The 13,886-nt window shown below is 40.7% G+C and overlaps 2 protein-coding genes across 5 annotated transcripts in view; both read left to right on the top strand.

The window, feature by feature from the left end:
- mboat2a (membrane bound O-acyltransferase domain containing 2a) overlaps nt 1-9,121 on the top strand; it is a 39,979-nt gene extending 30,858 nt beyond the window's left edge. Inside the window, exons 6-13 of the mRNA XM_035168380.2 lie at nt 690-744; nt 1,797-1,983; nt 2,661-2,853; nt 3,393-3,496; nt 3,590-3,654; nt 4,240-4,372; nt 5,006-5,157; nt 6,629-9,121. Coding sequence (XP_035024271.1) covers nt 690-744; nt 1,797-1,983; nt 2,661-2,853; nt 3,393-3,496; nt 3,590-3,654; nt 4,240-4,372; nt 5,006-5,157; nt 6,629-6,794 — 1,055 coding nt within the window. The 3' untranslated portion in view covers nt 6,795-9,121. The remainder of the gene's footprint in view (nt 1-689; nt 745-1,796; nt 1,984-2,660; nt 2,854-3,392; nt 3,497-3,589; nt 3,655-4,239; nt 4,373-5,005; nt 5,158-6,628) is intronic.
- An 842-nt stretch (nt 9,122-9,963) lies between these two features.
- Nucleotides 9,964-13,886, top strand: part of kidins220a (kinase D-interacting substrate 220a) — a 46,135-nt gene continuing 42,212 nt past the window's right edge. For 3 of the 4 annotated variants that reach the window (XM_035168709.2, XM_035168708.2, XM_035168707.2), the window contains exon 1: nt 9,964-10,112. The gene's annotated coding sequence lies outside the window, so the exon portion shown is untranslated. Of the gene's footprint in view, nt 10,113-12,051; nt 12,180-13,886 lie in introns of those variants that run through there. The other variant, XM_035168706.2, reaches the window with a different exon arrangement.

Here is a 13,886-nt window from a genome sequence, read left to right as displayed (position 1 = left end):
ACACTAGGAGACCTCATATTCCAGACTATCAGGGCCTCAGAGTTCATCCTCCCGTTCCTTTGATTGGGATCATTAAATCAGTTTAATTGTGGCCAGAGGAGCAGCAGAATTTAAATAAACTCAGCTCAACCATACCTGTGCCCCATGTTGCCAGAGCGTTCAGTCTAATGAGCTCCATAACCGCAGGTCTTTATAAACAAAGAGCAGACTGATTAAAACAAATGTACCCAGATGCATTTAGCCCAGAGAACAGAGCCAACCTTTACAAACCTTCTCGCTAGTAAAGATAACTGCTGTGAAAAATGTTTGGCCGAGATCGTCCTCTCTCAGAATATTCCCTCATTATGAGGCCGGTGCAAACGAGCAGCCTGGACAATGGAATGAGTCACGTTAGATGAAGAGTTCTAATGAGGTTACGCACACAACAGCGCCGCTCTCACTGTTGCATCATCTTCTCGTCCCTCTCCCACCTCTCACGCGCTGTCCTCTGCTTACTCAGCTGTGAGAAATGATGTCTATTGTAGGGGCCTCTCACACCTGCTCCCCCATGGCCCCCGTGTTGCAAGGTAGCTCTGTCCCCGGCGAGGCTCGGGTTCCAATACCCACAATCCTTGATAGTCAGAATGAAAAATTCAGATTTTTGTGTATACTATGAATTAAAGTGTGTGTGTGTGTGTGTCTGCCTGTAGGAATGACCAAGCGAGAGGGGCAGCTGACTCCCAGTCAGAAATACCTTGCTATCAGGTATGTGACGCAGGTATGTTTTTACTGCCTCAGATGTTGGGTTAAGCTGAATTTTCAAATCAGCATTAAGCTCAGTGTGAAGGAGATCCTGCTCTTAGTTTTAGTGAAGGCTTGATTTCAGCATGCCGCCTCCCCTTCAGGCTCTCTGGGGTTGCTGTCAAGCTGTTGTCAGGCGCCCGGTATCTAGGGAACCATTCCATTCACTACTCACATGTGACCTATATTGTCAGAATTGCCCCATCAATCCCGTAACGCAGCTGGAGAATGGTTTCCAGTAATCATTAGTATTGGAGACAGTAGTGTGGTTCATTTGTGGAAAAAGCAGGATATGTGTACGGAGATGAGTTGGTGCTGTCTTAAAACGTTCTTTAAAAGAAAAGTGATTTTATTTTTATATATTTATTCTATTTACTTTTATTTAATTTCTCTTTATCTTAGTGTTTGTAATTGTATTGTTTTTATCGTCTTATTCTCTTGTGAAGTACCTTTGTCAATAAAAGTGCTATTAACATAACGATTATTATTATTATTTGTAGTAGCAGTAGTAGTAGTGGCAGTAATGTTGTTGGTATTATTATTATCATTATTATTAATAGTAGTAATAGTAATATAAGGCTTTGAAAATGAGGTTCTAAATCTTTGTTTCATAAACCTTTGTTAATTCGCTGTCAGTCAGCTGATAACTCAGACCCGGATACTGGGAATGTGGAGAATTAGCAGTTGAAACCAGATCTCCTGTTCAGACAGTTCGATTGCTGCCTGAGCAGAATAAATTCATCAGAGAAAAGTAAGAGACCACAAACTCTTCGGAGTCGGTAAAAGCACTCAGACCCTCCCTCCTGGTTTCTCAGTGGACGGGCAACCATCCTCACAAGTGGTGTTTTGTCTGGTGTACCGTTACACTTTCTTTTAAATTGATGTTTCAAAAAAGGATTTGGAACTACCGCTCTAAGGCACAAATTCCTGGGTTGAGTCGGTGTTGGACTGTGTAATGAAAAACATTTTGTTGTCCTAATATGTCTGCCCCTTTTTCCTTCCTTTTTGCCCTCAAGTCGGATGCCCAGCTTGCTGGAGTACCTGAGCTACAACTGTAACTTCATGGGCATCCTGGCCGGGCCCACCTGCTCCTACAACGACTACATGGCTTTTATCGAAGGCACCTGCTACCAGCCACGTCACCAGGAGAACGCCAACGGCAAGGAGAACGGGAAGTACAAGCAGAGTGAACCCTCACCCAAGGTACAACACACCTCTGTGGAGGTTCTGTGTAGTTGTAGTCTGAAAACTATTATATGCAGACAGGATGAACAATAAATAACCGTGGAGAAGAAGTGCACAGCGCATGTCTGTAAACACTGTGGGGAAATCGACCTACATTTAGTGTTAGGGTGGGAAAAATGTTCGAAAATGCTTCAAATCCACAAAGAGATTACTTGAAATCATCATTAGGGGTTTTGATTTTGCAAAGTGGGACTTTGAACCGTGCAATTCTCTTTTGAGTGCATATTTGGGTAATGTGTAATAAAAGGCACAGAGTAGAGTTTTTTTAAAGGAGCCTGCGCCCAATTATAATTCTTTTGGACCCCTTTTGAGAAACTGAGACTTTGAGAATGTTATGACCCAAACGTCTAAACCTCAAGGTTATTTCTGTGTTCTGTCTGTATCACGCGTTAATAATGAAATAATTCTCCAAGATTTAAGTGTGTGTTTATCTCAGAAGAGAAAAGACAGACAGTCGAACACAAGCGCTGCTAAATTTAAAACATGAAAGAATGCTCAGGGACTGGAGTTAACCTTGTGTTTGCAACGTTTTCTAAGTATCACATCACGAAATGTGGTTATTGTTCCTTTTTGGGTATAATGCAGTGTAATGAGTTTTTCTCCCCTCCCCCTTCTCTCCTCTCCTCCTCACGCAGAATGACGTCATCTCCAAGCTGTGCACGTGTGCCATCTCGCTGGGCACCTATTTGTTCCTGTGCAAGCTGATCCCGGTGGAGCACTCCATAAACGACGAATTTGTCCGCACCACGCCGTTCCATCTTCAGGTCATCTACCTTTACGTGGCCATGCTGGCACTTAGGCCGAAGTACTACTTTGTCTGGACACTCGGTGAGTTTGAAATGAATGTCTCGCAGCAGAACACATTTCCTGACCACTTATTTGATATGAAGATTCATATTTTTATTTGATTGTTTGAAAATGAATGAATACATTATTCTAACAAGCATCAAAAGAGAGAGGCAACACAGGTTAAATTCAGTGAATATTGAGATGAAGCAGGATTGAATCTGATGTGATTTTTGTATAGTTATGTTGCAGCTTTGTTGTTCGGCGCCTCTGTTCCATTGAGTGGCATGAACTCACTGATTTGCTCTGGCCTCGGAGAACTCGGTTATTTTTAAAGTAGAGTGTTACCTAAAAAAAGAAATCCAAAGTCTTACTTAATGATGTTTCTTGACGTAACGGTGTCATCTAGTGGTGAATTCCAAAACTGCAGCTCTTTATTCTCTCTGGTGACAAATACATATGATGCTGCATCCCCCATCTGTTTCTGTCATTGCTTCTCAAACTGAGATTAAACCGATGCGTAGCCATCGATCACTGCTGCTGTTTTAGAACTCAGAAACATTTGTGCCTCTCTCCTGCAGCTGATGCTATCAACAACGCAGCCGGATTCGGCTTCAATGGATACAACAAAGATGGCTCCCCACGGTGGGACATGATATCAAATCTCAGGATTCTGGACATTGAGGTCAGGCTCTGTTTATGAGATCGATTAAATCATGATAATGCCCCTTTTCAACTAAAGCCCTAAAAGTGTATTTTTTTTACAATCCCATTTTAGTTTGCCACCAGTTTCAAGATGTTCCTAGACAACTGGAATATCCAGACAGCTCTTTGGCTCAAAAGGTAAAAGCGTTCAGGTTCTAATCTTCCGTCTGTGTGAGAGTATTATACATATCTCCATATCTCAAGTCAAGGATTCAATGTTTTGATTGTTCAAATGCCACAAAATGTTTTGCAAATGCTTAGCGCTAAGGCCTTTGTACATTTAGAGAAATGCAAATAAACGCCACAAAATAGAGAATAATTCCAAATGTTCAATTCACCTGACTGTTCACATCTGCTGCAACATCTGGAACAAATTAAGTTGAGTATTTAATTTGACAAAGGTCTTGTTTTACTGTATTTGTTAACAGTCTCAGATGTGCACGGTTGCTTCATTAGTTTTCTTCGACAGGAGTTGGGTCCCCTGCTCCATCCTTTGCTTGAAATTGGGTAGATCACATCATTTTGATATATTAAATAAATCAACAAATAAACTTGATATCAGACTGGATAGAAGAGGAAGTTGCTCTTCTTCTACTTCTACTAAAAACATGTTGAGTGTGCAAAGGCCTTTATTAGAAAACACACAGAATTGCAATTAAGCTTTTTATTTGTTTCTACATGAGTTTGCTTGGTTCAAACACTGAATGTGTGTCCTGTCTGCAGGGTGTGCTACGAGCGCTGTCCCATTAACCCCACTGCTGCCACCTTCCTGCTGTCGGCCATGTGGCACGGGGTGTACCCCGGCTACTATCTGACCTTCCTCACCGGCATCGGCATGACGATGGCAGCACGTGCAGTGAGTACACACACTGTTTCTGTTTGTACAGGATCTAGTGTTACAGCTTTTCTCGCCAGATTGAACAAAGAAGATAAAAATCCATATTCCGGAGTGACATATTTTGCCCTTGCAGGAGAGGTTGATCCCACATTTGATCCAGACATTCTTCCCCGAACATTGATTTATTTGTTTTCCCTCTGTCCTGACAGAGTCTATGAACACTTTAGATTTACCACAGCTACTTAGCAGACCAACAAACATGCAACAAAATCCCTTTATGGAGACTCAGGGGATAATGATAGCTGTGTACCGCTTATACCTCATGTTAAGTGTGAGGCCATTACCACTAATCTCTGCTAAGCCAGATCACTTCACTCTGGTTTTGTGAAAGAAGAAGCCAAGAGCATATTTACAGTACGTAGAGACAGTAGAGGAGTGTCGGTACAGGAAGAGATAAACGACACAAAGACCCCTGACCCCATGACATCATTATACTACTGGCCCCGGGTGACACAGACATGATCAGAGTTAGACTTCTCTAAAGAGGTAGAAGATAAATAATAACCACTTATCATTTTAAAGTTTACTTCACTGTGTGCTGCTTCATTTGCTTGAATTTCATGTTGAGAAATTATTTTTCTTCTCCTCCAGGTAAGGCACAACATCAGACCATACTTCCTGGTCTCTGACTCGTACAAGTGCATCTATGATGTCATCACATGGGCGTGGACTCAGGTCGCCATTAGCTACACAGTTGTGCCATTCGTCCTACTCACCGTGGCACCCTCACTCAAATTCTACAGGTATGTGCGTTTGATTGAATAGTGTGTTACTGATACAAAACTGCTTTGAGTTGTGCTACTGACACGGCGAAGAAAATTACATCAAGTATCAGAGTAGAAGGAGAAACTGTAGGCCTCTCTATCAAGTAATTAGTAGCGGGAATTTTGCACGCCGTTGTTGTGCATAATCGTTTTAATATCGAGCTTGTAGATGAAGTTACTGCCCACAGTGCAGAAATTAACACTTTTTCATTAACCTGGTTGCCTTTTGTTAGCGGTAACAGGCTGTAACCGTTAACGAGACAGCTTAATGAGCAGAGGATGGGGAGGATTGATTATGAGGGAAATAAAACCAACGGCCTTAACAGTGCTCGCCTGCTGCCACGAAATATACAGCTGACAATGGCCGGCGTCATTTAGCGGAGCACGTGGCCGACGGACAGGAGATACAAAACAGATATTATTAACTCATTAACTCATTAACGGAGCAGGAAATGATATCTCTGGGTATTGGTTTGGTCAATTACATAATAAGCATAACTGTATAGTCTGGAATTGATTGAGGTTGGTTGAGAAGTAGTTTGTTTTTAAGCAAATTTTAGCAATTATTTCACATTTCGATTAAAACTTTTATATCTCTCTTCTGTAAATGATACGCATTGAGCCACTGCTCATATTATATATCATATTATATATTATATATGTCATTCATTGCTTTCCATTGAGTAACAGAACCACAGGGGGCTGTACTCATGTACAGTGCTTATTCTAGAATCAGCAAGCTAACATTCACACAATGATATCCAGTAGCTGTTACTATTTCAGTCTGAACCAAAGTGATGGACTGACCAGCCGTCAGATCAACACCGTTCAGACCCGGCATCAGATCTGATCACAAGTGGTCTGCTCTAAGTTCAGGTCTGAACGATTACAAATGCATCCTTAATGTATCCTGAGATCCGATCAGTCCGACCACAGTCCAAGGTCGTCTGGGACGTATGTGGCCTTTTTTTTTTTTGCTTTGTTAACGCAAATACGTCCCGGGTCGCATATGAAGGCCCACCCCCTCAGCTGACGTCTTCTGACCCGCTAGAGTTTCACAATTAATCCAATGTAAATTTATGCTTCTCAGTGACAATACGCTGATTTTTTTTTTATATTAGCATGCCGCTCATACACACAAACACACACCAGTACACACAAAAACACATTGACAATCGACACATCTGTAAAGTCAGACTGGGTCAAAACTAACTTATTTAGTTACACAAATGTGACCGACCTATTTATTTGCATATGGAGTGAGGAAATGAGTTCCAATCACAAGTGGACACAGGAGACACATTCAGGATGCATTTTAATGACAGGTGTGAACAGGGTCGTAGAGTCACTGCTGTAGCCTAACAACACTAAAAACTAACTTATAATTCCATGTTCAGCACTGGTTATTGATCTGTGTTGTGATGATTCTCACTGTGCTATGTCTGTGCAGGTCCTGCTATTACTGCTTACACCTTCTGTGTCTGCTGGTGGTCCTGGCCCTGCCCGTCAGATCGAGACGCCGGCAGGCCAAGGAGCTGAAGGACGGCCTACAGGACAACCAGGTGGAGCACAACAGCACAGACAACAACTGCAACCAGAAAGCCAAAGCCTCATGAGGCTCGGCGTGGCGCCGCACAGTCCCTACAGCAGCAGGAACACTTGAGACGAACTAGAAACCACTGAGAGACTGGAGCGCGGCGAGTCTGTTTACTTGACAAGGAACCAAATATCGGACGCTCTGAGAATCCTAACAGACAGAAAACACAAACGTCCTGTCGAGACTTCCAGTAGCAAGGACGACAGCAATCACACTTCTGACATGGAGAAGAGACCAGGATGTAACAATGGCCACAGTGTAAACTAATGAGTGATAGTGGTAACTTTGCATTACATGAGTGGAATTGAAGACCTCCAAGCTGCCTTAAACCCTCTATGTACTCGGTCATGACGGCACGCTGCAGAAGCCTGAAAGCAGTGTGGTGTTGGGTTATACAGACGCAGTAGAAGTGCAGTATGTGGAGGGTTTTTGTCATTGTCTGGATACAAGCCTCTGTTAGGTGGAAACAGCGAAATGTGTTCATGTAAAAGAAACATAATTCTTTATCATCAGCTGCCAATTTCAAACAGGCCTTAGGATCCTCAAAACATCGTCTGATCTGTGTCTTTTTTAAAAACCTTTATTGGAGAAGAATTCGCATTGTACTTGTTTTGTATTTGGATTTTTGTGACGTCACTATTGGAAAACCATTCTTCAATGTTTTGTTTTTATTTTTTGCTTCTTTCTGGGATGAATTGACTGTGCAATCCAAATTTCGTCCATCTCCAGCGTTGGGAAGTCTAAACATGGATTTCTGTTTCTTTTTAATATTATTCATATCTGCCGCTTTTTTTTTTTTGTCTCACTCAGATCAGATAAATGTGTGTTTCAAAGGGAGTTTATTAACCTGTCGTGATATAGAAAACCTTTGTTTTTGTTCTTTTTTAAGATTTCTGACCATGGGTTCAGGTGTATGATGATTTTTTTTATTTAATGTGTTCATCTTTTTTCACACAACAGGTTTCCTCTGTGTTCAAATGCCTCTGTGAAACTGTTAAGTCTCCAAAAATATTTAATCAGTGCAAGTCTAAATAATTAAATTGTTTAATTGGTAAAACAGTGGATTAACATCACTGCTGAACACTTGTGAAGTTAAAGTCTATTCTTAAACTCTTAAATCTGAGAGGTGCAACAGAAATCTAAATCCGATTACCACATTTACTGAAGACTAATTTAATGTAATATGATGTTGTAGCATTAATTATTAAAAACCAATTGAATGTATAAAAAAAAATAAAGTTTCCAAATTGATGCACAGTTAATGTATTCAGGCGTTAAATCCTGTCTGCAGCCATATGTGCAATTTGCATTCGTCTGTGAGGAAATCTGACCAACTCCAGTTATTTATGTATGTGACATTTTATTGTACAAAATTCAAAGACATAGACCAACTGTAGTTTCATGGTCTTAATTCATATTGTGTGCTCTTATGTTAGATTAGGGGATGTTTCAGGGTGCATTTACTGTATGGTGTAAGAGACACTGGTTCCTCATGTTGTTTTTCCGGTCCATGGCTCACCTTCAGCCTTCCACTTCATCCAGGTTACGCTTAACAACACTCAGCAGTTCATGAGACACTTTCAGGGGTTTAGTGAAGAAAATGTGGTGTGGAGAACACGATGTCAAACGCACCAAGCTGTTGTTCAAACAGTCAAACGAGTCACATTTTTACGTATCTGTTAGAGAAGGAAGTAGTCTGGGGAATTTAAGCCCACAATATCATAAACACCTTGAAGTTGTGCATATGTTTTTCTTTTTTGAAAACTTGTCAGTATATTTAGTTGGTTTCGTGCATTCGTGTCATGTAAAAAATAATAACAAAGCAGCAGTGGTGAGCTTTGAAATATGGACCTCTTCATTTCTTTTTCTGTCTTTCTAACATTGCATATTCCTGCCATAACTCCGTGTGCGTGTGTGTGTGTGTGTGTGTGTACGTACCAGTATTCATGTGATCTGTACATGTAGATGTGGTCTAGCGTTATCTATATTTGTAGCCTGGGCCCCGTGTCGGCGAGTGCGGCCCACCTAAGGGAAAGGGATGTCATTCTACAAACATAGCGATTATTGCACTGCATGGCCACCCAAACCAGCAGATCAATGCAAACTGCTCCACATGTCCAAAGTGCCAAATCATGAACGGCGCATATTGTTTTGTGCGTATGGATGCATGTGTGCCTGTGTGAGTATGTGTGGGCATGTGTCCATGTAGTGCGTGTGAGTGTGCGCCTGTGTAACATAATGGTTATTTTTGTGTCAGAAGGAAATTTATTGAAAGATTTGTATAACAGTACATTAAAATTCTGATTTATGTGGCAAAATAAAGAGAAATTATTTTTAAACACTAAAGTGATGGTTGGAAAATATGTCTTATTTTTTTCCAATAATGGAAAATTAATATTGGTAGAGTGATTGCTGTGACTGAAAATTTTAATTGCATTAATAGTGAATACCAAATTGTTCTTGTAGCTTTCCTGCTGTAAGTAAAATGCCTATGTTGTTTAAACTTTAAGTTAAACACAAGGGAGAAAAATGACATCGGCATTCCCATTTTCATATTTTAATCATTTAATTTAATCATAAGGAAAACAAGTTTAATTTATCATAATTCAAATTATTAGGTCCAATACATACTTAACTCCTCCAAATCTTTTAACACAGTATACATTACATTCATGTGTGTGTGGCTGGCACCTGAAGACACTGCAGAAAGTATTAAAACAATCTCAACACATGTTCCTGGCTTCTCAACTTGAGGCCCATCATCTACAGTCAATATGCATTAATGTAACAGGCGATGGAGTGGTGTTGTGCTATTCAAATCCTTTAAGACTATAAATGGAGCAGTACCATAATACAAAATTACTACATTTTAAATAAAAGTCCTTTTTTTAAAAAACTGCTTTAGCAAAATAGGTGTCATTGACTCAATGTATTAAAGTATGAAAAGAAAAAATACTCAGAAACATGTGAATTCTGTATTTTTTTACATTATTATCACTGATTCGCTGTTAAGGCTGGAGCTCAAGTTTCTACATCACGTGGGAATTTTTGTTTCCTGAAAAATAACATAACATTTTGTGTTTTTCAAAATCTGAACTGAATCAGAAAAATCACTTTAAATATTGATTGTTAAGCATTTGAGTAAATATGTGGTGTGTGTGTGCGCGCGTGTGTGTGTGTAACCAGAGGTAGTAGTGGGCGGAGCTTCACTGTAGCAGTAGGTCAACGCTGCTGTGTAAAACAGCCACAGATCCCCAGTATGACGTGAAAAAGTGGTTTATTTAACCTCATTACCCGAGCCGGGGGGTTTGAACGGCCTCAGAGCAGCTCGGTCTGGGTAAGAAGACTTTAATCTGTTGACTGTGTCTGTTCTTTCTTGTTTTCCTTCACTTTTTAGACGTGAAAAAGGGGGGAAGGAGGACCTGTTGGGGAGCTAGCCTCGCTGCAGCTAACGTTAGCCTGCTCAGCTAGCTTGTTGTGTTGTTGTGACAGAACTGAACACAGGAAGTCACTTTGCTTTTCAACCACGAGTGTGAAACCCCTGTCTGCCATAAAGTAGAAAAACAACAAAGTTTATTACGCGTCTTCCTTCACGCGTGTGGTGCCATTTGAAGCCATGTGTTGCGCGTGCGTCATCCAGATGTGAACTTATTGACAGGACGAGGCACTGGCCACTGGTTTGTGGTCACGTCTCCCCGCTGCGGAAGGAAACTGGGAGTTGTTGAACCCTTTATCAGAAATCCTCTGTGTGTGTGTGTGTGTGTTGTCACCGGTTAGTTGACACTGTGCTCCGGCTGTTTGTGTGTTTGTCAGACCTTCACTTTCCAGCAGCTCCTGTCACCAGGGATCCGTTTTAAGTTGCAGGTTTACTCAGGTGACACTTTCCAAAGTAAGAGCCAGACCCCCCACTAATGTAAGACACGTGCACGTACAAAGTTTATACTTGTGTTTAAAAAGTCCAGCTTCATTTTCCCTTATCGAACATGGGAACATGTGTTTTTTTCGAGCATGTGTTGGAAGTTGAGTTCTCAGCAGTTTCACATGACACGAAGAGCTGACTGGTTAAATTTAGAGATCCTATCCAGTGTTGCTTCTTCGGCTCATGTTCAAGTTCAGATAACGGCTCAGCTGACTGGTGCTGTATTTGAGCTTTTATGATGATATCCAGTGGTTTGTGTTTTGACATAAATACCATATGTGATGTGAAGTGAAACCAGGCAACGTATCACGAGGGATTTGGGTTTGCTCTATGATTTATTTCTGCTTTTCTGCTTTACAGTTATGTGACACGTGTTTTTTATATTTATTTATTTCAGTGTTTTAATTGGAATGCTGAAAAAAGAAGGGGATGCCTCATGTCACTTCAATTCAGATTTATTTGTAAAGCGCCAAATCATAATAAACATTATCGCAAGGCACTTAACATAGTAAGGTCGAGAAGCAGTTCCCGCAATGAGCAAGCACTTTGGCGACTGTGGGGAGAAAACAACTCTCTCATTAACATGGATATCAGTTCCCTGAACATGTGCCGGATTTGTGTCATCGGGATCCTTGAAGGATTCCCAGGGACAACAGTGTAAATGTCTGAAAGCACAAACAACCTCCTCCTAAAATAAGAACTGAAACAATTGGTCAATTAATCAATGAGTTGAAATTGATCTGCACCAATTTCCAAAGTTGATTTGTTTTTCTTCTAAAAGCAAAATAATTAGCTTTATTAAAAATGTGACTAGTTCTGGCTTTTCAAGTGTGAGTATTTGTGTCCTGATAGGGAGTTATTCAACATTTGTGTTGAATGTTTTCCAAAGGGAAAATATATGATATCACTATTGAATAATAATTTGAATGTATTGATATATATATATGTGTTTTAAAATGAAAATATTGTAATATTGATTTCGTCAAGATTTTTCTGCCCAACCCAGGAGGTAAAAATGGCCGATAGTAGTGGATATTTGAACAAAAACCACAGAAAACCAGGACCAGCTTAATATTTTTTGGCTTAAACTGATGAGCAATTAAGTCATTGAAACACACTCAAGTGACTTCAGTACTAATCTGTGCCAGTGATAGCTCCACATTAATATCACCCTAATGTTACTTTATTGTATCGCTCATTAAATTAAATCACCCACATTAGGCCGACAGAATAATCGGCTCTCCCCTTTTATCTGTATTACTGGTGCTGAGCCAGTGCATGTAATGAATGAAATGCAGGATGCGTGTGTCTATTGTGTTGGGAGGAGATGGGCGTAGGCCAGCCCCCTCATTCAATATTCATCCTTGAGTGAAGGGGGGGATGCTGAGCGTGAGCCTGGCAGTGCTTGTTGATACAGTGTGTGAGTAAGCGGCGGATAAAGATTGGTGTTAAATAGCCCAAATATAAGTTTCACCCTGCACCGAGGTAAGAGGTTCTTCTTTTAACCTTGTTTTTCCAGAGACCACATCTCAAGTCTCCTCTAGTGGGCTTTAATCATTTGTTGCTGCTTCTATATAGGTGGGTTTTCTCTGCTGGTTTTACTGGGCGGGTGTGTTGTGTTTAGAAAGGATGTGTGTGAACTCCCATTTGATCATAGCTCAACCGAGAGAGAGAGATGCATGTTTACTGATTGGTTCTTGTGTGGCGTTATCTTCCAACCATTGTGCTGAGAGACAAGGAGCTGAGGAGGGTGTGTCAACAGGCTTCACTGTAAACAAAGGATTTTTTCCCCCATTTGTGTGTGACACTGTGTGTTATGGAGGAAGAGCTATAGGTGGTGTCTGACTGGGGAAACAGGGTCAGAGTTGGGGGGGAAAAGGAAAAACGTGTAGATAGTCATTGATTGGCAGCTCTGGATGTGACTGAAGTGAACTGACTGTTTTGGGCCTTTGTACTTGCAGCCTCACAGGCATGTGACATTTAAGCATTTTGTGACCTGAGCCCGAGCGGCTCGCCTCAGGGATTATGGTGAAATACTGAGCAGTGTGTTTGATAGTCTTTATGTGAAACCGGTTTCCAGGACAACTCGCGAGGAACGCAGCCGAGTAATTTCGTGTAATTGTGGCAGGAAGGAAGGCTGACCGCGATGGAAGAGCCCAACTTGATGAATATTTAATGAGTTTCTCATCGATCGACTGAATCCCTGATACAACAAAGACAAACAACATTTCTTTTCAGTGTACATATAATAATGGGAGATTTTTTACCTCAGCCAAAGAGGCCATGTTTTCATTGCTGTTTGTTTGTCAGAAGGAATAAGACAAAAATTACTAATCCATTTTATTGAAAGTTGGTGGAAGGGTGGGGTCAAGAAAGAACCCATTACATTTTGTGTTGATTTCTCAGAGAATAATTCAGTGATCTTGATGGGAATGAAAACTGGCATGTTCAGGGTTCTGATATTTAATGTGAGAGTGTTTGCAATTTGGTAAAGATCCAAATAAAAATCCGGACCAATGAATCTAAATCTGGTTTCATAAGGGGACAGCTGGACCTTGCCGGAGGTGTGTGCTGTATTGAGTGCAATTCTAGTTTTTATAGATATTTTATTATTCTTTTGTGGAGATTTTGTTAATGGGAGGAAGTAACTGCCAAGCAGCTAAAAGAATTTGATTACCTCCGCCAAGAAGGTTGTGTATTCATTGGCGTCTGTTATTTAACAGGATTACGCAAAAACTATACTGGACGGATTACCACAAAGCTTGTTGGGAGGATGGAACATGCATGGGCCAACAGAGAACCCATTAAAACGTAAAAGATTCGATTGAGGGGACATATCCAGGAATTTTTTTCACCCTTTTTATTATTTTGATAAAGCTATATATAAAGGGCATTGTCACAGATCTCCCAGGGAATAAGTCCTGGATCTTGATGAAACAATCAAGCATATTTCGAGAATATATTTTATGAGTGTGTGTGAAATTTTGGTGTAGATTTAAATAAAAATCCAGATCGAGTCTGGTGAACTCAAACTTTATTGCCCGACTTTTGCTGTGATTAGAGAAAAACCGCCTGCATAATATGGGTTTAAGATGATTCAGTAAAGAGAAAAACAGGCTCATCTGTGTCTGGGTTTAAAATACTTCCTTTAAGGTGCCGCCTAATTATAAATAATCTCCCAGAAGTTGGCTG

Source organism: Hippoglossus stenolepis, chromosome 10, assembly GCF_022539355.2.
Source record: "Hippoglossus stenolepis isolate QCI-W04-F060 chromosome 10, HSTE1.2, whole genome shotgun sequence".
Lineage (NCBI taxonomy): Eukaryota > Metazoa > Chordata > Actinopteri > Pleuronectiformes > Pleuronectidae > Hippoglossus > Hippoglossus stenolepis.
Note: the sequence above shows the minus strand (reverse complement) of the source record. Positions and strands in the feature narration are given on the sequence as shown.